Source organism: Oncorhynchus mykiss, chromosome 15 (assembly GCF_013265735.2).
Source record: "Oncorhynchus mykiss isolate Arlee chromosome 15, USDA_OmykA_1.1, whole genome shotgun sequence".
Lineage (NCBI taxonomy): Eukaryota > Metazoa > Chordata > Actinopteri > Salmoniformes > Salmonidae > Oncorhynchus > Oncorhynchus mykiss.
The window spans coordinates 15,105,174-15,132,230 of record NC_048579.1 but is presented as its reverse complement, the minus strand read 5'-3'; the positions used below and the strand labels follow the sequence as shown (position 1 = coordinate 15,132,230).

The following is a 27,057-nucleotide window of genomic DNA, read 5'->3' as shown; positions in this document are numbered from 1 at the left end:
TGCAGTTTTTACCTTCATATCTGTGTGTGTGTGTATTGTCACTATCTACCTGGTATTTCACACACATTACATGGTAATTGCATCATAACAACCTATTAATTACTTTCTCTGGGATTCATTAAATCAAACTGTTCTATTCAACTTCCATGGTCATCCAACATCTCTTTTCCCCTATCCATCCAGGTGGGTCCGGCAGGGCCGGTGGAGCCCGTGCTGGAGGCCCTGTGTCCAGAGTGTGGTCAGATCCATCGGGCCTGGGAGAACCACCTCTATAACTACCGCCTGGAGGTGGACGATGACCTGGTGTGTCACATCTGCCTGCAGCCCCTGGTCCAGCCCCTAGACACACCCTGCGGACACACCTTCTGTGCCCGCTGCCTCCGCAGCTTCCTCCAGGAACGGGACTTCTGCCCGCTGGACCGGGAGCGGCTACATCTGCAGGTGTGTAGGCGGAGCAGCATCCTGGTACACAAGCTGCTTGACAAGCTGTCTGTGTCCTGTCCCCTGGCCCCGGCCTGCAGCCTCAGCATGCCCCGCTGTGACCTGGAGGCTCACCTCAAACACAGGTAGAGTGGAGTCATGCACACACACACTTACACACCTGAAACACAGGTAGAGTGGAGTCATGCACACACACACTTACACACCTCAAACACAGGTAGAGTGGAGTCATGCACACACACACTTACACACCTGAAACACAGGTAGAGTGAAGTCATGCACACACACACTTACACACCTCAAACACAGGTAGAGTGGAATCATGCACACACACACTTACACACCTCAAAACACAGGTAGAGTGGAGTCATGCACACACACACTTACACACCTCAAACACAGGTAGAGTGGAGGGTAAGGTTTATGACCCCCCCCCCATAAATACCTTTCTCCCCTCTCTCTCTTGACTCTACTGAAGGACTCTTGATTAGCCTTTGTTAAACATAGATAGTCTGGGAACATCAAACAAGTGGGGGAAAGGATTCATATTTCGGTAATAGAACCAGCTGAAAATATGCGTTGGTACTTAATGAATATGATGTCAGTTCAGTTGTCATCTGAGACATTATGACAGATGACAGGACGACATAAACTGTATCTGGGAAAGTCTACACATTCTAGTTATCAGATTCACATGGAATTGTTGTGCAATTAAAATGTTTAAATATAAATGTAATTTTAGCTTCCAAATGAGAGATTTGGGTTTTCATAAAGTTAGAGCTCTGCTCAATCAGTGGCCCGCCCCTGTGAAGAGACATGGGTTATAAACTATGAAACACACCCTTCTCTCCCTCCACTATATAAGCCCTTGACGAAAATGTAACCTTCTGTTCCGAGGACGATAGGACGATGGTCCATACATTGAAAAGGACTAACATGTCAACTACAGAACTAAGCCGACCTCAGCGTGAACTTTGGTTGTGAATGGTATGAACTTTGAACTCTTATTCATTAAAGAAGTGAGACATCCTAGCCGTTGAGTTAGCAACAGCAGCTGTAAACGTGGGCTAGGAAAGGACGGACGACCTATCCCGTCTACCGCACAACGACGACACTACAACGTATCCAATTTACCACCAGTGACATTCTTCCGAGGACAGGGAGATCTCTGTTGGCCAACACGGCCAGCATCTACGACTAACCGACCGAAGCGCAGCTCAGAGTAAATATTTATTACATTTTCCTTTTCCAAATGGGCGGTCATTTAGAATGCATAAGATACTGTATTTACAATAGCACAGCTTCTCCCTTTGTTCTTCAGTCTTCCCGCTCTTTCACTCAAACCCAACCCCCTTTTGGGTAACCAGCTGTCATATCTGTTCCGTCCGCTAGGGACATAATTTGTAATCAAGGTATGATTCATTCTGTGTAGATGTAATTCTGTGTAGATGTAATTCTGTAATGTAATTAGTTAGGTATTTAGTAAATAAATAATTAAACCCAATTTTGTATTGCTGATTCAACTTGTTAGCCAGGGTTCGTGAAGATAACCAAGAGTTTACAACTTTCAGATGAGACTGAAATAAGGTGACGATTAATATTGACTGCTATTGATGTAAAATATTACTAGGTCTTTCAGAGTTTATTTGGAAGATAACAGCTCTATAAACACTCTTTCGTGGTGCCCTGACTTTCTAGTTAATTACATTTACATGATTAGCTCAATCAGGTAATATTAAGAGAAAGGATTTTATAGAATAGCATGTCATATCACTTCATCCGGCATAGCCAAAGACACGACAAAAGATAGTTCCAAACCTCTCTGCCAATAACATCTAGTTTTCAGTTTCCCCCTCCCCACTCAGACCACTCCCAGACAGTCCTAGCAAGAATCTTGATTGAGATATTGCTCTTTGCTAAGAAGCTATTTTGGTTTATTGTTGACCATCTTAATTCAAAACAATCATAGTAAGGTACTTAATTGTTACCCATAAATTTTTTGAGTTTGAGAGAAAAACGGCTGCATTGGACCTCTAAGGTTAGGGCTGACTATGATCAACTGATCCTAGACCTGTTTCTTACAAGCAGCTCCCCACTGGGAGACCACACAGGGATTATTAGGTCCCTGGTCATGTGACTGGGGATTACCAGCCAGTGACTTGGTCATGTGTTGTGTTGTCTGGCCGAGGCTCCATGTACTCTGACTTTCACCATGCTGGGAAACTTCAACTCCAGAGACCTGTTCAACCACTTTTTCTGTGACACTGCCAAGGGCAACCCCGACCTATGGTGAGTCCGGTGGTAGGGTAATACATCTGGCTGTTCTAGCACCTCTCTAATCGGGTGATCAACCCACAAAGCCTCACACACACACATAACTCAGTGTGTGTGGTGGTGGGGAACTCAGCAGGCTTGTGGTAGCTGTGAGATGTGTTGATGTGTGTGTAGCTACTATATCCGCGGTGAGGGAGGTCTGCTGTGTAACGTACTAAAGTTGTTTAGATGTCGGGTGAAACAGAGTAGAATCTGGCCTCTAACATGTTATAAATTGATGCTGAACCTTGTCGTGTTTGAATCAGCAATTAGAAGAAAAGTTGCATTACTGTGTAGAGATGTATCTTACCTATCTAGAGTTTAATGCCTGGGTGCTAGCCTTTCGTCTTCAGCCAACTCATTTGTTGTTGTCCTGACTCCTGCTGTGACACGACAACACCAAAGGATTTGGTTAAAGCTGGAACATACTGGTTACTAGGCTACACTGAACTGTGTGAGGTTCTGGACTGATTCTGGACTAGACCAGAGGAATGCCAACTAAAAACGGATAACTTTTATTTAGCTGAATTCCACATTCTGTAGGTATCCTTAAGGAAATGTTTCAGAGGATATTTACCATAACGAGCTATGGCTAATGAACTGTTGTTAACACTTAACAGGCTTTCTCTGAGTCAGCTGTCTGGGCACGGGACACCCCTCTCTGCCCTGTCCAGCCCTTGGCCCGGTCCACGAAAGCTAAATTCAACTTATTTTTAAGTGCATCCTTTCTTGCTTCCTTCCTCCCTCAAAATCATCACTGATCTGCCAAGGTTGGATTGGTGAAACCAATGAGTGCCAACAATGTCAATCAGTAATTACCTCAATGAATGAATGAAGGGAGTAAGGGAGGATGACTTTCAAAGTGTTTGTACAAAGCCAAAGGCTAGATGTTCACTACACCTTCTCCTCAGCTGATGGACAAGCATAAGCAAAATTGTTTTGGGGAGGGGGGGGGGGGGGGGGGATTCATGTTCTGGCAGGTGAGATCTGTCTCATTCTAAGTTGGCCCTAATGAGGTCTCTCTGAGGTGTCGGTTTTGGGACTGGGCATTCTTTGCTCTGGTCTTAATAGCATCTATAGATTAAGGCCCAGATCCATGTGGTTAGTGCCCTCTGCCCCAGCCCTAAAACAGTAATGGAGCTAATTATGGGATGAGATCATGAGAGACAGAATTGGGTGTCTGTCAGCTTGGACATTTAACATTGTTTGTGGTCCTACAGCTGCCTTAAAGTCAGTGGTTGGACACTGCCGCTACCATTAGATTAGAACAGAAACATGCCAGGGCACTTGGAGCATCCTTCTGAGTGACTGGTCAGAAACATCCCAGGGACCTCTGCTACCAGGGGTTGAGAAACACAGCTCTATTTCAATTCAGTAGGTTTCCTGAAGTTTTCTGTTCTACCTGTTTATGAGCTGAACTCAATGGTGGCAGGTTGTGTATATTTTCATGCATGCAGCATGTGTGTGTGAAATGTAAGCCAGCTCAGTATATGTGCAGCCAGTTGTAATGTTCCCTCTCATTTTTTTCAGCACTGAGCAAATTTCAGGTCTGCTGAGCTCAAACTTGAATGTTTTGAAAATTCAGGCCCACGTTTAGTGTACCCGCTTTAAGTTAGTTTTAACAGTGGTAAAGTAGGCTACTGTGGCTATTTGATCATAATGTAGGTCTACCAGAGTGGCCTGCCATCAAAAACAATGGAGAAAATGCATCCCATAACATTTTAACATGGAAAAAGCTGTTCTATCAAATAAAATCTATCTTTATTTGTCACATGCGCTGAATACAACAAGTGGAGACCTTACCGTGAAATGCTTACTTACAAGCCCTTAACCAACAGTGCAGTTCAAGAAGAGTTAAGAAAATATTTACCAAATAAACTAAAGTAAAAAATAACAAAAAGTAACACAATAAATAAAAATAATGAGGCTATATACAGGGGGTACCGAGTCAATGTCCGGGGGCACAGGTTAGATTTCATTTGTAAATGTAGGTAGGGGTGAAGTGACTATGCATAGATAATAAACAGCAAGTAGCAGCAGTGTACAAAACAAATGGAGGCCATGTGATTAATTGTTCAGCAGTCTTATGGCTTGGGGGTAGAAGCTGTTAAGGAGACTTTTGGTCCTAGACTTGGCGCTCCAGTACCGCTTACCTTGCGGTAGCAGGGAACAGAGTCTATGACTTGGGTGACTGGAGTCTCTGACAATTTTATGGGCTTTCCTCTGACATCGCCTATTATATACAGTGCCTTGCGAAAGTATTCGGCCCCCTTGAACTTTGCGAGCTTTTGCCACATTTCAGGCTTCAAACATAAAGATATAAAAGTGTATTTTTTTGTGAAGAATCAATAACAAGTGGGACACAATCATGAAGTGGAACGACATTTATTGGATATTTCAAACTTTTTTAACAAATCAAAACCGGAAAAATTGGGTGTGCAAAATTATTCAGCCCCCTTAAGTTAATACTTTGTAGCGCCACCTTTTGCTGCGATTACAGCTGTAAGTCGCTTGGGGTATGTCTCTATCAGTTTTGCACATCGAGAGACTGACATTTTTTCCCATTCCTCCTTGCAAAACAGCTCGAGCTCAGTGAGGTTGGATGGAGAGCATTTGTGAACAGCAGTTTTCAGTTCTTTCCACAGATTCTCGATTGGATTCAGGTCTGGACTTTGACTTGGCCATTCTAACACCTGGATATGTTTATTTTTGAACCATTCCATTGTAGATTTTGCTTTATGTTTTGGATCATTGTCTTGTTGGAAGACAAATCTCCGTCCCAGTCTCAGGTCTTTTGCAGACTCCATCAGGTTTTCTTCCAGAATGGTCCTGTATTTGGCTCCATCCATCTTCCCATCAATTTTAACCATCTTCCCTGTCCCTGCTGAAGAAAAGCAGGCCCAAACCATGATGCTGCCACCACCATGTTTGACAGTGGGGATGGTGTGTTCAGCTGTGTTGCTTTTACCCCAAACATAACGTTTTGCATTGTTGCCAAAAAGTTCAATTTTGGTTTCATCTGACCAGAGCACCTTCTTCCACATGTTTGGTGTGTCTCCCAGGTGGCTTGTGGCAAACTTTAAACAACACTTTTTATGGATATCTTTAAGAAATGGCTTTCTTGCCACTCTTCCATAAAGGCCAGATTTGTGCAATATACGACTGATTGTTGTCCTATGGACAGAGTCTCCCACCTCAGCTGTAGATCTCTGCAGTTCATCCAGAGTGATCATGGGCCTCTTGGCTGCATCTCTGATCAGTCTTCTCCTTGTATGAGCTGAAAGTTTAGAGGGACGGCCAGGTCTTGGTAGATTTGCAGTGGTCTGATACTCCTTCCATTTCAATATTATCGCTTGCACAGTGCTCCTTGGGATGTTTAAAGCTTGGGAAATCTTTTTGTATCCAAATCCGGCTTTAAACTTCTTCACAACAGTATCTCGGACCTGCCTGGTGTGTTCCTTGTTCTTCATGATGCTCTCTGCGCTTTTAACGGACCTCTGAGACTATCACAGTGCAGGTGCATTTATACGGAGACTTGATTCCACAGAGGTGGATTGTATTTATCATCATTAGTCATTTAGGTCAACATTGGATCATTCAGAGATCCTCACTGAACTTCTGGAGAGATTTTGCTGCACTGAAAGTAAAGGGGCTGAATAATTTTGCACGCCCAATTTTTCAGTTTTTGATTTGTTAAAAAAGTTTGAAATATCCAATAAATGTCGTTCCACTTCATGATTGTGTCCCACTTGTTGTTGATTCTTCACAAAAAATACAGTTTTATATCTTTATGTTTGAAGCCTGAAATGTGGCAAAAGGTCGCAAAGTTCAAGGGGGCCGAATACTTTCGCAAGGCACTGTAGGTCCTGGATTGCAGGAAGCTTGGCCCCAGTAATGTACTGGGCCGTACGCACTACCCTCTGTAGCGTCTTACGGTCAGATGCCGAGAAGTTGCCAGACCAGGCGGTGATGCAACCGGTCAGGATGCTCTCAATGGTGCAGCTGTATAACTTTTTAAAATTTGTAAAAAATAATTTACCCCGTTTTCTCCCCAATTTCGTGGTATCCAATTGTTTAGTAGCTACTATCTTTTCTCATCGCTACAACTCCCGTACGGGCTCGGGAGAGACGAAGGTTGAAAGTCATGCGTCCTCCGATACACAACCCAACCAAGCCGCACTGCTTCTTAACACAGCGCGCATTCCAACCCGGAAGCCAGCCGCACCAATGTTTCGGAGCACCGTGCACCTGGCAGCCTTGGCTAGCGCACACTGCGCCTGGCCCGCCACAGGAGTCGCTGGTGTGCGATGAGACAAGGATATCCCTCCCTAACCTGGACGAAGCTAGGCCAATTGTGCGTCGCCCCACGGACCTCCCGGTCGCGGCCGGTTACGACAGAGCCTGGGCGCGAACCCAGAGTCTCTGGTGGCACAGCTGGCGCTGCAGTACAGCACCCTTAACCACTGAGGCCCAGCTGTATAACTTTTTGAGGATCTGGGGACCCATGCCAAATCTTTTCAGTCTCCTGAGGGGGAAAAGGATTGTCGTGCCCTCTTCACGACTGTCTTGGTGTGTTTTTTTGGGGCGGCAGGTAGCCTGGTGGTTAGAGCGTTGGGCTAGTAACCGAAAAGTTGCTAGATCGAATCCCCAAGCTGTCCTTCTGCCCCTGAACAAGGCAGTTAACCCACTGTTCCTAGGCAGTCATTGTAAAATAATTATTAAATGATAGTTCGTTGGGGATGTGGACAACAAGGAACTTGAAACTCTCGACCCACTCCACTACAGCCCTGTTGATATTAATGGGGGCCCGTTTGGCCCGCCTTTTCCTGTAGCTCCTTTGTCTTGCTCACACTGAGGGATAGATTGTTGTCCTGGCACCACACTACCAGTTCTCTGACCTCCTCCCTATAGGCTGTCTCATCGTTGTCGGTGATCAGGCCTACCACTGTTGTGTCATCAGCAAACTTAATGATGGTGCTGGAGTCGTGTTTGGCCACACAGTTGTGGGTGAACAGAGAGTACAGGAGGGGACTAAGTATACACGCCTGAGGGGCCTCAGTGTTGAGGATCAGCGTGGCAGATGTGTTGTTGCCTACCCTTACCACCTGGGGGCGGTCCGTCAGGAAGTCCAGGATCCAGTTCCAGAGGGAGGTGTTTAGTCCCAGGGTCCTTAGCTTAGGGATGAGCTTTGTGGGCAGTATGGTGTTGAACGCTGAGCTGTAGTCAATGAACAGCATTATCACATAGGTGTTCCTTTTGTCCAGGTGGGAAAGGGCAGTGTGGAGTGCGTTTGAGATTGCATCAGCTGTGGATCTGTTGGGGCGGTATGCCAATTGGAGTGAGTCTAGGGTATCCGCGAGGATGCTGTTGATGTGAGCCATGACCAGCCTTTCAAAGCACTTCATGGCTACCGACGTGAGTGCTACGGGGTGGTAATCATTTAGGCAGGTTACCTTCGCTTCCTTGGGCACAGGGACTATGGTGGTCTGCTTGAAACATGTAGGTATTACAGATTCAGTCAAGGAGAGGTTGAAAATGTCAGTGAAGACACTTGCCAGTTGGTCCGTGCATGCTTTGAGTACACGTCCTGGTAATCTATCTGGCCCCTTGGCTTTGTGAATGTTGACCTGTTTAAAGGTCTTGCTCACATCGTCTACCGAGAGCGTTATCACACAGTCATCCAGAACAGCTGGTGTTCTCATGCGTGCTTCAGTGTTGCTTGCCTCGAAGCGAGCATAAAAGGCATTTAGCTCGTCTGGTGGGCTCGCGTCACTGGGCAGCTCACGTCTGGGTTTGCCTTTGTAGTCCGTAATAGTTTTCAAGTCCTGCCACATCCAACGAGCATCAGAGCCGGTGTAGTAGGATTAAATCTTAATCTTGTATTGACGCTTTGCTTGTTTGATGGTTTGTCTGAGGGTGTAGCGGGATTTCTTATAGGGGTCCGGATTAGTCTCCCGCTCCTTGAAAGCCTTTAGCTCGATGCGGATATTGCCTGTAATCCATGGCTTCTGGTTGGTGTGGGGATGACGTCATCATGCACTTATTGATGAAGCCGATGACCGAGGTGGTATACTCCTCAATGCCATTGGATGAATACCAGAACAAATTCCAGTCTGTGCTAGCAAAACAGTCCTGTAGCGTAGCATCCGAGTCATCTGACCACTTCCGTATTGATTTAGTCACTGGTCCTTCCTGCTTTAGTTTTTGATTGTAAGCAGGAATCAGGAGGATATAATTATGGTCAGATTTGACAAATGGATAGCTTTGTATGCATCTCTGTGTGTGGAGCAAAGGTGGTCTAGAGTTTTTCCTCTGGTTGCACATGTAACATGCTGGTAAAAATTAGGTAAAACTGATCATTCAGCCTACAGTAGCCGCCAATGTGTGGTGTTCAATGTAGGCCTACATTCCATGAGACTTTGGGGAAAAAAACATGCAGAACTTGACATTAACCTGTTTATCCACTTGTCCTTCAGACAAGGAGGTGACTGGGAATGTTGTTGTGTTGTTTGATGCAAGAAACCACTTTACAAAACAATGCAGCATTATTCCCATACCATTAATACAGAGAATCGGACAAATGATGCTACCCTCTGCCTATTGGCTACTTAGCTTATTCAAGCCTGTCTCAAAATACAACACTACTCCTTTAAGACAAAAAAAAAGCTATGTACCTGACTCGCTTTTCAAAGATGCACACGTTTTGTGCTGTTGTAGGAAGCGATCACTCCCCTGTTGCTGTCAACAAAGTAGTTATACCTGGGCTAATAACTCACTAACTGGCAAAGGATATGAACATATATGTACAAATGTGCACATGCTCACTACATGTAGTTCTTGCTTTGATCTCAAAACAACCGCATCTACTCAAGACCCGCTCATGTTGTAAAAACAGTCCAGTTCAAAGTGAATGGCACAGATCCATATATGGAAATGCTTTATTTGCATTTAGGCCTACTGCAGCTCTGATTGGTTATGGCACACCGGTCTGAATTGAGCCTGTCAATGCAATAGTATCCTACTCCTATGCGTTCTGCCTACAACAAAATCTCTTGCATAGTTTGTTTTGCATACTAAGTATTGCATAGTTTGTTTTGTTTTCGGTATGTTGCATTGAAAGTGGCTAATATTGCGTTGATTCGATCACAATTCCCACATTAAAGGGAAAAATTGATAGTGTTTACTAATGGGGAATACTCTAGAATGTTGAGTGAAGTTCAATCTCGTGCTTCTCACGTGCACAGCTTAGAGGGAACATTGGCCAGTTGTGTAACCTCTGAAATCCCTCTCTCTCTGTGCCCAGGTGTCCGGGGACTCGGTCTCAGCAGACCAATTTACAGGGCCCACCATGTGATCACGGGGAGGAGGGAGCCATGGTGACCAGCCCACCCAGGTCCCCCCGCTCCCTCCAGACGGAGACAGACCTGCGGGAGGAGAGCTCACCCTCGCCCCCTGGTGGCACCGCCAGCAGCAGTGTTCCCATGTGGATTGATGAGCCTGGACTGGACAACCCTGCCTTTGAGGAAAGCACTGAGGAGGACAGTGAGTAAGAGCAATAACTGTGTACATGTGTGCGTGTGTGCGTGTGTGTGTGTATTACTAACCTCTCTCGCTCTGTGTAGGTGTGGTAGGGTTGGAGTGTGTGGTGCCCAGGGTAAAGCGACCCCTCAGTAACCCCTGCATCCACCTCCTCCGTACCGCCAGCTCCGCCTCCTCAGGATGGGACTGCCCCGAGTCCCCGCCCCTCTCCGCAGAAGAAGGTATGACATCACTTCCTCCATCTGACTTGCTTTCCTTAACCTTCCTCTCTAAATGAATCTAAACATTCATAATTATAAGAGATTGATGTGCTTCCATGTCCATGTTGTGTGAAGGTTGTGTGAAGCTGCCGTCCATTCCAGAGGGTGAGATCACCACCATCGAGGTCCACCGCTCCAACCCCTATGTAGAACTTGGCATCAGCATCGTTGGGGGCAACGAGACGCCTCTTATCAACGTGGTGATCCAGGAAGTTTACCGTGACGGGGTCATTGCTCGAGATGGCAGGCTTCTGGCCGGAGACCAGATACTACAGGTGAGGGTCCTGCATGGCTGTAATCTTTCTTCTATTTCCACTCTTCCTCTTCCTAACCACTTTACCCCCCTTTCCTCATTCTCTATTATCCTCCTCTCTTAAAGGGACACTTCAGGATTTTGGCATTGAAGCCCTTTATCTACTTTCCTAGAGTCAGATTAACTCATGGATACCATTTTTAAGTTTCTGCGTGCAGTTTGAAGGAAGTTGCTAACTAGCGTTAGCACAATTGCTAACTGGTGTTAGCACAATGACTGGAAGTCTATGGTAACTGCTAGCATGCTAGTAGATGCAATCAGAGATACATTTGAGGAGATGGGAAACGCCATTGGAATTGTATTAACGGCCATTATGTACGTTGCCTATGCGTCGTCCATGGACCAGTGCATTCTGGGAGATTCTGGGACAGGGAGAGCTTGAGTGAATGGGGGTCAATTAAGCACTAGCTCTAAAACTCAAATTTAGCATGAATTTAGTACACCATTACATATATTTTCTGAGATGTGAGATAGTTCACTTGTTCTCTGTAATATCGTATAGCTTTGCCATCGTGACTTTACATACTTTCGAGGAAAATAGGCAGGTTTCTCGATCCTGACTTTGAGAAGGGATTGCGTGACGATTAGCTTAGGAACCACGTGGCGTAGCAAGACATCGTGAATGCAATTGGTCAACGGTCTGCTAGGTGAGACGTTATACGTTCCTCCATTCATTGCCCATTGGGATTCCTATCTCCTCCTTTCTCTAATATATCTAATGCAGTGACTGGTAGTCTATGGTACCTACTAGGATGGTAGTAGATACCATAGACTTCCAGTCATTGCGCTAATGCTAGTTAGCATTGGCTCGCAAAATTACCTCTAACTTCCTTCTACTGGACACAGAGACATAAAAATGGTACCATGAGTTCATCTGACCTGGGGAAGTAGATAAAGGGCCTCATTGTTAAAATCCCAAATATCCCTTTCAGTGCTCTCTCTCCCCCTTCCTAGGTCAACAGTGTAGACATCAGCAATGTGCCCCATAACTTTGCCCGCTCCACGTTTGCACGCCCCTGTGCCATGCTACAGCTCACTGTCCTGAGAGAGCGCCGCTGTGCCTCTCGCCCGCCCCCTTTCACCACCCGTTCTGTGCCTCACGCCCCCTGCTCCACCCCAGAGAGCACCCCATCCAGCCCTGCCAGCCTGAGGATCACCCTGCACAAGCGGGACTCGTCAGAGCAGCTGGGCATCAAGCTGGTGCGCAGGACGGACGAGGTGGGGGTGTTTGTGTTAGACCTGCTAGACGGCGGCCTGGCGGCCAAGGACGGGAGGCTGTGTAGTAACGACCGCGTGCTGGCGGTCAATGAACAGGACCTACGCCACGGCACGCCTGAACAGGCTGCTCAGATCATACAGGTAAGACTTTGGTTTAAACAGTGTTTCTGAAACGGTGAGTTGGGACAGTTTTTCTTGGCTTCGGGTCCTTAGGAAACTATGCAGTATTGTTTTTTATGTATTATTTCTTATATTGTTACCCCAGGAAATCTTAAGTCTTATTACATACAGCCAGGAAGAACTATTGAATATAAGAGAAACGTCAACTTACCAACATTACGACCAGTAATACAACTTTCCCGAAGCGCATCCCCTGTTCGGACCACCACCCAGGACAATGGATCTAATTCCAGTAGTCAACCCAAAACAACGGCGCCGCAGAAGGGGTAGACGAAGCGGCCACCTGGTCGGGCTCCGTAGACATATACATCTCCCACCACTCCCGAGTATACTACTAGCCAATGTCCAGTCTCTTGTCAACAAGGTAGACTAAATTTGAGCAAGGGTTGCCTTCCAGAGAGACATCAGAGATTGTAACATTCTCTGTTTCACAGAAACATGGTTCTCTCGGGATATGTTGTCAGTTCAGCCACCGGGCTCTCCATGCATCGCGCCGACAGAGATAAACACCTCTCTGGGAAGAGGAAGGGCGGTGGTGTATGCTTCATGATTAACGACTCATGGTGTAATCATAACAACATACAGGAACTCAAGTCCTTCTGCTCACTGACCTGGAATTCCTTACAATAAAATGCTGGCTATTTTACCTACCAAGAGAATTCTCATCAGTTATAGTCACAGCTGTGTACATTCCTTGATGGACACCAAGATGGCCATCAAGGAACTTCATTGAACTACAGTGCCTTGCGAAAGTATTCGGCCCCTTTGAACTTTGCGACCTTTTGCCACATTTCAGGCTTCAAACATAAAGATATAAAACTGTATTTTTTTGTGAAGAATCAACAACAAGTGGGACACAATCATGAAGTGGAACGACATTTATTGGATATTTCAAACTTTTTTAACAAATCAAAAACTGAAAAATTGGGCGTGCAAAATTATTCAGCCCCTTTACTTTCAGTGCAGCAAACTCTCTCCAGAAGTTCAGTGAGGATCTCTGAATGATCCAATGTTGACCTAAATGACTAATGATGATAAATACAATCCACCTGTGTGTAATCAAGTCTCCGTATAAATGCACCTCCACTGTGATAGTCTCAGAGGTCCGTTAAAAGCGCAGAGAGCATCATGAAGAACAAGGAACACACCAGGCAGGTTCGAGATACTGTTGTGAAGAAGTTTAAAGCCGGATTTGGATACAAAAAGATTTCCCAAGCTTTAAACATCCCAAGGAGCACTGTGCAAACGATAATATTGAAATGGAAGGAGTATCAGACCACTGCAAATCTACCAAGACCTGGCCGTCCCTCTAAACTTTCAGCTCATACAAGGAGAAGACTGATCAGAGATGCAGCCAAGAGGCCCATGATCACTCTGGATGAACTGCAGAGATCTACTGCTGAGGTGGGAGACTCTGTCCATAGGACAACAATCAGTCGTAAATTGCACAAATCTGGCCTTTATGGAAGAGTGGCAAAAAGAAAGCCATTTCTTAAAGATATCCATAAAAAGTGTTGTATAAAGTTTGCCACAAGCCACCTGGGAGACACACCAAACATGTGGAAGAAGGTGCTCTGGTCAGATGAAACCAAAATTGAACTTTTTGGCAACAATGCAAAACGTTATGTTTGGCGTAAAAGCAACACAGCTGAACACACCATCCCCACTGTCAAACATGGTGGTGGCAGCATCATGGTTTGGGCCTGCTTTTCTTCAGCAGGGACAGGGAAGATGGTTAAAATTGATGGGAAGATGGATGGAGCCAAATACAGGACCATTCTGGAAGAAAACCTGATGGAGTCTGCAAAAGACCTGAGACTGGGACGGAGATTTGTCTTCCAAACAGGACAATGATCCAAAACATAAAGCAAAATCTACAATGGAATGGTTCAAAAATAAACATATAAGTTTATAAAAATAAACATAAGTCCAGACCTGAATCCAATCGAGAATCTGTGGAAAGAACTGAAAACTGCTGTTCACAAATGCTCTCCATCCAACCTCACTGAGCTCGAGCTGTTTTGCAAGGAGGAATGGGAAAAAAAATCAGTCTCTCGATGTGCAAAACTGATAGAGACATACCCCAAGCGACTTACAGCTGTAATCGCAGCAAAAGGTGGCGCTACAAAGTATTAACTTAAGGGGGCTGAATAATTTTGCACGCCCAATTTTTCAGTTTTTGATTTGTTAAAAAAGTTTGAAATATCCAATAAATGTCGTTCCACTTCATGATTGTGTCCCACTTGTTGTTGATTCTTCACAAAAAAATACACTTTTATATCTTTATGTTTGAAGCCTGAAATGTGGCAAAAGGTCGCAAAGTTCAAGGGGGCCGAATACTTTCGCAAGGCACTGTATATGCAAACTGGAAACCATATATCCTTAGGCTGCATTTATTGTAGCTCGGGATTTTAACAAAGCAAATTTGAGAACAAAGCTACCTAAATTCTACCAGTATATTGATTGTGCAACGCGCATGGGCAATGCCCTCGCCCACTGCTACTCTAACTTCCAAATGGATACAAATCCCTCCACCTCACTCCTTTCGGCAAATCCGACCACGGCGCCATCTTGCTCCTACCGTTTTATAGGCAGAAACTCAAACAGGACGTACCAGTGACGAGAACCATTCAACGCTGGTCTACGCTTCAAGATTGTTTTGATCACGCAGACTGGAATATGTTCCGGTCAGCCTCAGAGAACAACATCGACCTACACGCTGATTCTGTGAGTGCGTTTATAAAGAAGTGCATTGGAGATGTTACCTAGTGTGACTATTAAAACCTACCCTAACCAGAAACCGTGGATGGATGGCGGCATTCGCGCAAAACTGAAAGCGTGATCCACCGCATTTAACCATGGAAAGAGGTCTGAGAATATGAGTGAATATAAACAGTGTAGTTATTCCCTCTGCGTGGCAATCAAACAAGCGAAGTGCCAGCACAGGGACAAGGTGGAATTGCAATTCAACGGCTCAGACACAAGACATATGTGGCAGGGTCTACAGGAAATCACAGACTACAAATAGAAAGCCAGCCATGTCATGGACACCGACGTCACGCTTCTAGACAAACTAAACACCTTCTTTGCCCGCTTTGAGGATATACAGTGCCACCGTCGCGACCCACTAACAAGGACTGCACCCCCCCTCCCCCCCTCTCCTTCTCTGTGGCTGACGTGAGTAAAACATTTAAACGTGTTAACCCTCGTAGGGCTGCTAGCCGCGTCCTCAGGGCATGCGAAGACCAGCTGGCTGGTGTGTTTACGGACATATTCAGTCGCTCCCTATCCCAGTCTGTTGTCCCCACATGCTTCAAGATGGCTACCATTGTTCCTGTACCCAAGAAGGCAAAGATAACTGAACTAAATGACTACCACCCCATAGCACTCACTGTTGTCATCATGAAGTGCTTTGAGAGACTAGTCAATGATCATATCACCTCCACCTTAACAGCCACCCTAAACCCACTTCAGTTTGCATACCGCCCCAACAGGTCCACAGAAGACGCTATCGCTATCGCCATCACACTGCAAACTGCTCTAGCCCATCAGGACAAAAGGAATACCTATGTAAGAATGCTGTTCATTGACTACTGCTCGGCATTCAACATAGTACCCTCCAAGCTCATCATCAAGCTGGAGGCCCTGGATCTCAACCCAGCCCTGTGCAATTGGGACCTGGACTTTCTGACGGGCCGCCCCCAGATGGTGACAGTAGGAAACAACATCTCCACTTTGCTGACCCTCAACACTGGGGCCCCACAAGGGTGCGTCCTCAGCCCCCCCCCCCCCCCCCCCCCGTACTCCCTGTTCACCAACGACTGCGTGGCCATGCACACCTCCAACTCAATCATCAAGTTTGCAGATGACACAACAGTAGTGGGCTTGATTACCAACAACGATGAGACGGCCTACAGGGAGGAGGTGAGGGCACTCGGAGTGTGGTGTCAGGAAAACAACCTCTCACTCAATGTCAACAAAATAAAGCAGATGATCATGGACTTCAGGAAACAGCAGAGGGAGCATCCCCCTATCCACATCAAAGGGACAGCAGTGGAGAAGGTGGAAAGTGTTAAGTTCATCAGCGTACACATCACAGACAAACACAGACAGTGTGGTGAAGAAGGAGCAACAGCACCTCTTCAACCTCAGGAGGCTGAAGAAATGTCGCTTGTCACCCAAAACGCTTACAAACCTTTACAGATGCACAACCAAGAGCATCCAGTCGGGCTGTATCACAGCCTGGTACGGCAACTGTACCACCCTCACCTGCAAGGCTCTCCAGAGGGTGGTGTGGTCTGCAAAACGCATCACCGGGGGCACACTACCTGCCCTACATGGCACCTACAGCACCTGAGGTCACAGGAAGGCCAAAAAGATCATCAAGGACATCAACCACCTGAGCCACTGCCTTTTCACACTGCTACCTTCCAGAAGACGAGGTCAGTACAGGTGCAGCAAAGCTGGGACCGAGAGACTGAAAAACAGCTTCTATCTCAAGGCCATCAGACTGCTAAACAGCAATCACTAACTCAGAGAGGCTGCTGCCGAAACTGAGACTCTATCCCTGGCCACTTTAATAAATGGATCACTAGTCGCTTTATACAATGCCACTCTAAATAATGCCACTTTAATAATGTTTACATACAGTGCCTTGCGAAAGTATTCGGCCCCCTTGAACTTTGCGACCTTTTGCCACATTTCAGGCTTCAAACATAAAGATATAAAACTGTATTTTTTTGTGAAGAATCAACAACAAGTGGGACACAATCATGAAGTGGAACAACATTTATTGGATATTTCAAACTTTTTTAACAAATCAAAAACTGAAAAATTGGGCGTGCAAAATTATTCAGCCCCCTTAAGTTAATACTTTGTAGTGCCACCTTTTGCTGCGATTACAGCTGTAAGTCGCTTGGGGTATGTCTCTATCAGTTTTGCACATCGAGAGACTGACATTTTTTCCCATTCCTCCTTGCAAAACAGCTCGAGCTCAGTGAGGTTGGATGGAGAGCATTTGTGAACAGCAGTTTTCAGTTCTTTCCACAGATTCTCGATTGGATTCAGGTCTGGACTTATGTTTATTTTTATAAACTTATATGTTTATTTTTGAACCATTCCATTGTAGATTTTGCTTTATGTTTTGGATCATTGTCCTGTTTGGAAGACAAATCTCCGTCCCAGTCTCAGGTCTTTTGCAGACTCCATCAGGTTTTCTTCCAGAATGGTCCTGTATTTGGCTCCATCCATCTTCCCATCAATTTTAACCATCTTCCCTGTCCCTGCTGAAGAAAAGCAGGCCCAAACCATGATGCTGCCACCACCATGTTTGACAGTGGGGATGGTGTGTTCAGCTGTGTTGCTTTTACGCCAAACATAACGTTTTGCATTGTTGCCAAAAAGTTCAATTTTGGTTTCATCTGACCAGAGCACCTTCTTCCACATGTTTGGTGTGTCTCCCAGGTAGCTTGTGGCAAACTTTAAACAACACTTTTTATGGATATCTTTAAGAAATGGCTTTCTTCTTGCCACTCTTCCATAAAGGCCAGATTTGTGCAATATACGACTGATTGTTGTCCTATGGACAGAGTCTCCCACCTCAGCTGTAGATCTCTGCAGTTCATCCAGAGTGATCATGGGCCTCTTGGCTCCATCTCTGATCAGTCTTCTCCTTGTATGAGCTGAAAGTTTAGAGGGAAGGCCAGGTCTTGGTAGATTTGCAGTGGTCTGATACTCCTTCCATTTCAATATTATCGCTTGCACAGTGCTCCTTGGGATGTTTAAAGCTTGGGAAATCTTTTTGTATCCAAATCCGGCTTTAAACTTCTTCACAACAGTATCTCTGACCTGCCTGGTGTGTTCCTTGTTCTTCTTGATGCTCTCTGCGCTTTTAACGGACCTCTGAGACTATCACAGTGCAGGTGCATTTATACGGAGACTTGATTACACACAGGTGGATTGTATTTATCATCATTAGTCATTTAGGTCAACATTGGATCATTCAGAGATCCTCACTGAACTTCTGGAGAGAGTTTGCTGCACTGAAAGTAAAGGGGCTGAATAATTTTGCACGCCCAATTTTTCAGTTTTTGATTTGTTAAAAAAGTTTGAAATATCCAATACATGTCGTTCTACTTCATGATTGTGTCCCACTTGTTGTTGATTCTTCACAAAAAAATACAGTTTTATATCTTTATGTTTGAAGCCTGAAATGTGGCAAAAGGTCACAAAGTTCAAGGGGGCCGAATACTTTCGCAAGGCACTGTACAGTATCTTACATTACTCAAATCACATGTATATACTGTATTTTATTCATAATGTTTACGTCTTACATTACTCATATTTTATACCATATATTGCACCTTGCCTACATCGCTCATACATATACTTATATGTACATATTCTCATTCGCCCCTTTAGATTTGTGTATACTAGGTAGTTGTTGGGGATTGTTAGATTACTTGTTAGATATTACTGCACTGTCGGAACTAGAAGCACAAGCATTTCGCTACACTCGCATTAACATCTGCTAACCATGTGTATGTGACAAATAAAATGTGATTTGATTTGATGGCCAATCCTACTCTCTTTCCCTGTCGACTACAGGCCAGCGGTGAGAGAGTTTTTCTACTGATTGGCCGGCCCAGTAAGCCTACCCCTCCACCAAGCTCCACTTCCAACAGAGACCTGTACTGCCATGACCACTTCCTCCCCAATCACCACCACCACCACCACAGCTTCTCCCCCAGCCCCAGCCCAGTGCCTACCTGTGCCCACCTGGCTCGCTCCAGCACCCACAGAGTGAGTACACACACCTGAAGGGAGTGTGTGTGTCTGACTGTGTCTATTAATGTGTATCTTTGTATACTGACCTCTCTTATCGTGTGTGTGTGTATGTGTGTGTGTGTGTGTGTGTAGGACCTGTCCCAGTGTGTGACCTGTAAGGAGAAACACATCACTGTTAAGAAGGAGCCTCATGAGTCTCTGGGTATGACCGTGGCCGGGGGGCGGGGCAGCAAGAGTGGCGAGCTGCCCATCTTTGTGACCAGCGTCCAACCACACGGCTGCCTGTCACGTGATGGACGAATCAAACGAGGTGAGTAATAACTCACATCCCCCAGTGGGAGCTTCTGATATTATTCTCAAGGCCTAATTCAAGTTGTCAGTTTTTGGTTTGGCTTTCTTCCTGTGCTCATTATCTGTTCAGCTGAAGTCTCAGAGGTCAGTGTCTCTCAGGATTATTTGTCCCTAACTAACTGTTATTCTCTGTCCTTTCTGTCCCTCCCTCTGTTTCCCCCTCTCTCACTCCTACACGCACGCACGCACACACTCTCTCTCTCTCTCTCTCTCTCTCTCTCTCTCTCTCTCTCTCTCTCTCTCTCTCTCTCTCTCTCTCTCTCTCTCTCTCTCATTCATTCATTCATTCATTCATTCATTCATTCATTCATTCATTCATTCTCTCCAGGTGACATCCTCCTGAGTATCAATGGCCAGGACCTGACCTACCTGAGCCACAGTGAGGCGGTGGGCACCCTGAAGGCCAGCGCAGCATCGCCCTCCGTCCAGCTGAGGGCATTGGAGGTCAGCATGGTGGAGGAGCCAGGCCAGGTTCAGAGCCCCGAGGACCAGCTGTTTCCCCCACATCATCACACACACAACTCAGACTACGACTCCTCCTGGTCCCCTTCTTGGGTCTTGTGGCTCGGCCTGCCCAGGTATAGAGAATATAACCCTCACACACACACACACACACACTCACACCTGTTTGGGTTGGACTCACTTGGGGTGTTTGGGATATTGGGAGTTTGTGTGAAAGTATTGCTGTGACTTATTTAGTGGTTTCATGTTAGTGTAGGTGAAGCTGAGGAGAGGAAGACCTTTTAGACTATTGAAGGCCACCTGAAGTCATCCAGGGAGATTGTGTTTGAGTGTGTGAGGTATTAGAATATGTCTTTCGTTTCATGTGTCAGTATTATGTGTGTGTGTGTTATGTAAGGAGGTCCATACGGGAGATTATGTTTGTGTGTGTGTTGTCCTGAACTGTGCTGTAGTGTGGATTATCAACTGAGAGGCATGTGGTGACATCCCCAATGTCTCTCCATAATTCCTCCTTCTGAGACTGGTGCAGAGAGCAGCCTCAAACTCACCCTCTTTTTTCTTACGCTCTCTCCTTTTCTTCTGCTGTCTTTCTTTGTTTCTCTCCCTCCCTCTGAATCACCCTTACTCTATTGCTTTCTTTCCCTCCCTATCTGTCTCTCTATTTCCTCCCTCCTTTTCTGTCTTTCTCTTGCCCTCCTTCCCCATTTCTCTCCCTGCTCCTCCCTCTATCTTCCCCCCCTGTCTCTCGCCCTCTCACTAAAACACTGGCTCATTCTCTCCGTCCATCTCTCTCCCTTTGTATTCTCTCTCTCTCAGCTACCTTCACAGTAGCCATGAGATTGTTCTGCGTAGAAGTCACCCTGGGAGCTGGGGCTTCAGCATCGTCGGGGGATACGAGGAAAACCATAGCAACCAGGCATTCTTCATCAAGACCATTGTCCTTGGAACGCCTGCATACTACGATGGCCGCCTCAAGTAAGCCTTCAGTCATGTTGTTGGGTTGTGAGCATATAGACACATTTCCGTTCTCTGTAAGTTAATTGTCAATAAAGTACATCTTATATTATCTTACACATACACTGTATTAGGTACACCCATCTAGTACCGGTTCGGACCCCCCTTTGCCTCCAGAACAGTCTGAATCCTTCTGGGCATGGAAACATTGCTCAATTGGTGTCAAGGGACTTAACATGAGCCATGAAAACATTCCCCACACCATTACACCACCCTGTACTATGCCTGCTGCATATGCCAAATCCTGACTCTGCCGTCAGCATGATGCAACAGGAACTAGGATTCCTTGGACCAGGTGATATTTTTCCATTCCTCAATTGTCCAGTGTTGGTGATCTTGGGCCCACTGGAGCCGCTTCTTTTAGTTTTTAGCTGATAGGAGTGGAACCCGGTGTGGTCGTCTGCTGCAGTAGGACTGATGAGTTGTGTGTTCCGAGATGCCGTTCTGAACACCACTGTTGTACTGTGCCGTTATTTGCCTGTTTTGGCTCGCCTATTAGCTTGTCCGATTCTTGCCATTCTCCTTCTACCTCTCATCAATAAGCTGTTTTTGCCCACAGGACTGACTGGATGTTTTTTGTTTGTCTCATCATTCTCGGTAAACCCTAGACACTATCATGTGTGAAAAGACCAGGGGGCCGGCCATTTCTGAGATACTGGAACCGGAGCGCCTGACATGATCATACCACTCTCAAAATCGCTTAGGTCAATAGTTTTGCCCATTATAACATTCAATCGAACAGTAACTGAATTCCTTGGTGCCTGTCTGCCTACTTTAAATAGCAAGCCATGGCCATGTGACTCACTGTCTGTTGGAGCAAACCATTTTCATGAACAAGGGGTGGGTGTACATAATAAACTGGTGTATATCTATCTGTATGTGGTCCATCCATTTTGATGTGCCCCTCTGTGTCCCCTCTGTTCCCTAGGTGTGGGGACATGATAGTGGCGGTTAATGGACTGTCTACGGCTGGTATGAGCCACTCAGCCCTGGTACCCATGCTGAAGGAGCAGCGTAGCAGAGTGGCTCTCACCGTGGTCTCCTGGCCTGGCAGCCTGGCATAGCATCATGCCATACTGAAATTACTGTAGACTGGATCTAACCAGGCTATGGCGCCAAACCATACTGAAATTGTTTTAGATTGGACCTACTGTAACCTGGGCCAAATTACAGACTTCATCAAACCAGGCTAGAGGAAACCTTGCCCTATTGAGCAAAATCACTTGATACTAGGGCGGACTGTGTCAGCCCCACAAACAGACTGTGTTCCTATGGTCATGTTATCGGGACTGTATCTGTTCAAGGACAGTACATCGTCTCTGGACTGCAGTTGAATATACCAAGGGTGCGTTCAGGTGGCCGCAACAGATGGAAATTCATTGCATAGAACAGAAGAGTCTCTGCCATGTAATGATTTAGATCAGCTCTAGGCCATGTATTTCTGTCTGAAACGTTGCTAAGGTCATCAGGAGAAAAATGGGATAAAACGTTTTCACCTACTCGCTCCAACTGAATAAACCCAAGGCCTTACTCTGGGGGCCCAAGTCCCCTGGACACAGCGTTACGCCTCATCACCATGACGATCCAGCCATCAGCTCCCTAGGGTTTACTTGTGGATTCTGCCATTTGATAAATATTTTCCACAGAGAGCATTTGGAGTCAGTTCTAACCCACATCTGCCTGGCCCCACACCTTCATACTGAAGGAGGAAAACTCTGCTAGTGGAATCATTTCAGCACCTGGATGTGTTCAGAAGTGGTAATACAGATTGCAAATCCTGATGACTGGGTTCTGTGAATTATTTCTATGAATTTGCTCTGCCGTTTCATTGGGTTATCCCTGTGCTGCGAGGTTTTATGGTCTTTTCACACCACTGGCTCTGGCAAACAGGCTACACTGGGCAGTCTGTGGGTCCGGTAGTGGTACTCCGTCCTACTCTTCCTTTCGGCAGGGTTAATACCTGCCTGGCACCCAAACAAAATCTTTAACAATACCACAAGTTCCATTGGATTCTTTACAAACTATTGGAGTGGTGCATTGCAAGCACACTGATGCAATTTGTTCACCGTCACCAACCCGCCTACAGATTGGCCATTTGTGAACAGGTAGATCTAGTGGCCGCTTGAAAGATAAGGTAGTCAGCGGCTAGAACAGGTGGGACCACTAGCCACTCAGGGCTAGTAAGTGTGAACAGGCACAAGGCAGAGTGGTTTCCTCAGTTTCTGGGATGCCACATGTCCTACTTGTATCCTAATTATTCAACTTCAAGTCTATCAAATAAGCCAGTCAATGTGTTTACCAAATTCACTCAATCACCTCCTTGGAGAAAAAAAAAAAAAAAAAAAACCTGCTGGAGAAGACAGATTTTGGGCCCAGTTCTCACACTTCCCAGGATGGACCAAACTTGATAATATGCTTTGAAAGTGAATCATGTGGGACACCATTGGGTATTTGTAAAGTGTCATAGTGCATTACATAACCATTAAAAGACAAGGAGCCAGCCATGCATTGGTGAGGATTTATTAGATAAGTGTTTGATACATAACTGAAATTCAGCTCTTGAAAACTAAACAAAAACAGCTTGACAAGTAGCAAAGAATAGGTTCCTGTTCCACAGGTTTCAGATTTACACCCCCCCCCCCCCCCCCCATGGTTCTGATGGACCAGTCCAGGTCAGAGTAGCCCAAGCTGGTATTATGATGTAGAGTAGCCCAAGCTGGTGTTATGGAGTTGGTCAGCCAGTCTGCTGGTCTCAGCCTGTGTAGAGGCTGGCCCCAACGGCTTGTTCTTTTTAGGACACACCTTCTGCAAAAGGAAAAAGTAGTGGATTATAATACTACATGTTAGGATGCTACTTTTCCACCATATACCCAACAATACCAGCGTTCACCTGCAGCTTTTTCCTCTCTGGGTCATGAGCCACTCCGTGTCGTCTCAAACTCTCCTAGGGAATATAAAAACATTTTGTTTTACACCAAATATTCCACTTAAAGACACAGATTGAGTTCTGCAAAACTATTTACGAAGTGACAGGATATTGTAACTGGAGCCTTGTCCCATGAGTTCACCTGCATAGCGAAGCGCTTGCCACAGCCTTCGTGGGTACAGGAGAAAGCCCGCTTGCCCTCATGGTCTGACACAACATGGTTCTCCAGGTTGAAGTGTGTGGTGAAGGTCTTCTCACACCCAGCGGCGGAGCACTGGAACACCCTCTTGGGCGCACCGGAGTGGACCCGCAGCTGGTGCTGCTTCAAAAACCACGCCCCCAGGAACATCCTACTGCAGCTATCACACTGTAGCTTGACTGAACACACAACCGGTGAAGACTTTACAATCGGATCCGTTTTAAATCCATATAATATTTAGGACCATGTGAGAGGGGTTCACAAGACAATGCAAAGGGATGAGTTGCAGAATGGTCAAGAGGGTGGCAGTGTTGGAGGGCCTACATACTTCTGTGCACAGCCTTCCTGTGCTTCTGATACTCTGACCAAGTCTTCCCCTGGAATGGACAGTCCTCCACAGCACAGGGGTAACCTGGGAAAGAGAAATGGCTAGATAAAACATCCACAGGACCTCTGATCAGACTTGTGGGTATGTGGCATGTGTAGGGCTCACCTTGGTGTACTTTCTCATGGCGCTTCAGTTGTCCGGGAGCTGCAAATTCTCTCTTACAGCCCTCAAAGATACACCTATGGGAAAGGGTCAGAGTTCAGCCTGATGTGGTAGAGTCCACATTCTCTTGTAGAGGCCAGTGTGTTATACTTACTGAAAGGGCAGCAGTTGTGTGTGTTTAATCTTGTGTGTTTTGAGTTGGTTCTTCTTATTGAACTCCATCCCACAGTGCACATGGTCACACTAGAACATAATTTACAAACCTTTGAATGAAAATTAGCATGCGGACCATTTGTCTTAGTCCAACATTGCCTTCACTATTCCTTCAGCCACACCTGGAGGTGGAAGTCAAGGAATCTGACCTTTACCCATCAACTGGGTGATGAATGTGAACCTCGGTTTAGCCTGAGTCATGAAAATATGGTGGTGCCGTCAACCATGTAGGCAATGCCATGCAGATAAAAGTAGCTTGTCTGTCGAATAGTGATTAATTTTTCCCCCCCACTTACTCTGCATGATGTCTGGTGTTGGTCATTCAGCTGGTTGAAATTAGACAAACTGCAGGAAAATATTATTACAGGCAAAACGCAGGTCTACTTCTGTGGCAAGATGTCTGCCTATGACCGAAGGCAAGTGCACAAGACTACATGCACACATACTAACAGATGTTGACATAGTTTAGAGCATGGGCTTCAGTGCTGGTGCTCTAAATAAACCTCACATTTCAAGCAGCAGTAGAGTAAAGTCAAATGTAATTTCATTAAACATTCTGCCTTAAGGAAAATGGCCACGATTTTTGCAGGGCTTTGTTTCAGACTAAACCAAGTGGTATCAGTGATTCATTGGCTGCGTCAAAGTATGACTTCGGTTTAGCCAACCTTATAGTGCTTCTCCTGGTGCTGGTGAACGCGAGCCATGTGATTCTTCATGCTGGCATGTGTGACAAAGGCCTCGGAGCATCCTGCAGACTGACACCTGCAGACGCACAGAAACAGGAGTGACCGGAGGGAAGGTTGGAAGAGCAATAATGAATTGCATGACTCCTAGAACAATGGTTTAGCGCTCCTACTCGAGTTGATTTAGAAACATTTGGTTCAAAACCATTTACAACTAAACCGTAGCTTTGGTGCTAGTCTTTACTTTAGCCAACTGACTGTCTGCCAAATCATTTGGAAAGGCAACAATGAGACATTGTTGAAGGCAGGAACAGCCATACAGCCGATCATTAACCGTGAACCATTGCCCTATAGGATAGCGAAGCTTCATACTCACGTGTATGGCTTCTCTCCACTGTGGCTCAGCCCGTGTCTGGTGAGCTGGTAGCGGGTACAAAAGCTCTTGTCACAGTTCTCGCACGAGAAGGGTTTCTGTCAAAGAGAAACGTGACCAAGTAACAAAACACAATAATACGTGTTTCTGACCGCAGACATTCATTCACGTTCAGTTGTATTTCACTTACGTCAATAGGTTTCTGATTAACAGAAATTCTAAATTCAGTACATAGGATCTGATCTGGACCATCTGTTAAAAGATGCCAGCTGGGAAGGATAGGTACTCACCAAACCTGTGTGCTTGCAAAGATGGGCATCTAATTTCCATGATTTATTGAAGGTGGCATTGCAGTTGACAAAAGAACAAATAAAGCTTCTTTGGACTTGAATCCTTTCCCCCATCTTTAATTGTACAGATGACAGTGTTTTGATAACGAAAAACCAATAGGTCAGGTCGTTTACCGGCCTACATGGGTTAACACCTGAGGACTATATATTTTATTGGGCGATACCACTGTTGGATAATACAGGGGTGTTTCAATCCACGCAATGGAAAGTGAACAAAATAGAAAGCAAAGTCTGGCTCTGTAATAGCCTAAATTAATTTCAGGCATAAGTACTATCATTATTTTGGTGAAATATTGATGATTTATAAATGAATATTGGACACCTGCTTCATGATTTTATTCAACCATCACTCTACATTTGAACGTAGTTTTAGTTCCTGATTGGAGGAGGTTGGAACAGTGAATTGCTGTGCATTGACGCACACCTGACTTTAAAACAGCATATAGCAAGGTACTGTAAATCGTAGACTGATTATTTGATCTGGTTATGGCATATGTGAGAGCATGGGCTGCACAATTGAGGCCATCTCCATTTTGAAGTAGTCCATTTTCTTCTTCTACTACTTCTATGAGTTGGTAAAGAAACTGAAAGGCTGTATACTGCCACCTGAAATGTATTGTTTGAACAGGTATAAAGTCAAGGTTGGCGATTTACTGCCACCTGCAGTTATGAAGTATGAGTATAATTCATTGGCCGATCCCACTGATCTGGATGGAATTATGTGATCCTTCCTTAACTCATAGGAGGTCCCACCCAGTTGACTACTTACAAAATGGTGAAAGTCCAATGGCACTGCCCATGACACAACCGGCTTTTGGGCATTAGAGTCCTCTATCAATCTCCATGGGTTAATTAATGACGCACTATGCAGAAATCGCTCCACCATTTCCTGGTTGCTAAAATTCAAACAGTTCACATAATTCCAGTTTATGTGACAAAACAAGCA

The 27,057-nt window shown here is 45.5% G+C and overlaps 2 protein-coding genes across 2 annotated transcripts in view; one reads left to right on the top strand and one right to left on the bottom strand.

The window, feature by feature from the left end:
* LOC110489663 (ligand of Numb protein X 2) overlaps positions 1-23,377 on the top strand; it is a 28,213-nt gene extending 4,836 nt beyond the window's left edge. Inside the window, exons 3-12 of the mRNA XM_036943836.1 lie at positions 184-566; positions 10,058-10,296; positions 10,377-10,514; positions 10,629-10,828; positions 11,821-12,225; positions 18,871-19,065; positions 19,183-19,360; positions 19,730-19,979; positions 20,680-20,838; positions 21,806-23,377. Coding sequence (XP_036799731.1) covers positions 184-566; positions 10,058-10,296; positions 10,377-10,514; positions 10,629-10,828; positions 11,821-12,225; positions 18,871-19,065; positions 19,183-19,360; positions 19,730-19,979; positions 20,680-20,838; positions 21,806-21,941 — 2,283 coding nt within the window. The 3' untranslated portion in view covers positions 21,942-23,377. The remainder of the gene's footprint in view (positions 1-183; positions 567-10,057; positions 10,297-10,376; positions 10,515-10,628; positions 10,829-11,820; positions 12,226-18,870; positions 19,066-19,182; positions 19,361-19,729; positions 19,980-20,679; positions 20,839-21,805) is intronic.
* A 4-nt stretch (positions 23,378-23,381) lies between these two features.
* gtf3ab (general transcription factor IIIA, b) lies at positions 23,382-26,214 on the bottom strand. Its single transcript, XM_021562420.2, has 9 exons — positions 26,052-26,214; positions 25,765-25,859; positions 25,371-25,467; positions 24,647-24,735; positions 24,496-24,569; positions 24,331-24,414; positions 23,946-24,181; positions 23,768-23,821; positions 23,382-23,682 (listed from the first exon to the last, which is right to left on the bottom strand). The coding sequence occupies exons 1-9, from the start codon at positions 26,163-26,165 to the stop codon at positions 23,572-23,574; spliced, it is 954 nt and encodes a 317-aa protein (XP_021418095.2). The 5' UTR covers positions 26,166-26,214; the 3' UTR covers positions 23,382-23,571.
* Positions 26,215-27,057: the final 843 nt, after the last annotated feature.

Coding starts and splice junctions, on each gene's coding strand:
- gtf3ab (XM_021562420.2), bottom strand. CDS start 26,165: ATGGGGGAAAGGATTCAAGTCCAAAGAAGCTTTATTTGTTCTTTTGTC. Junction 25,468..25,764: donor AGTGGAGAGAAGCCATACAC/GTGAGTATGAAG, acceptor GTGCGTCTGCAG/GTGTCAGTCTGCAGGATGCT. Junction 24,182..24,330: donor CAGGAAGGCTGTGCACAGAA/GTATGTAGGCCC, acceptor TTGTGTGTTCAG/TCAAGCTACAGTGTGATAGC.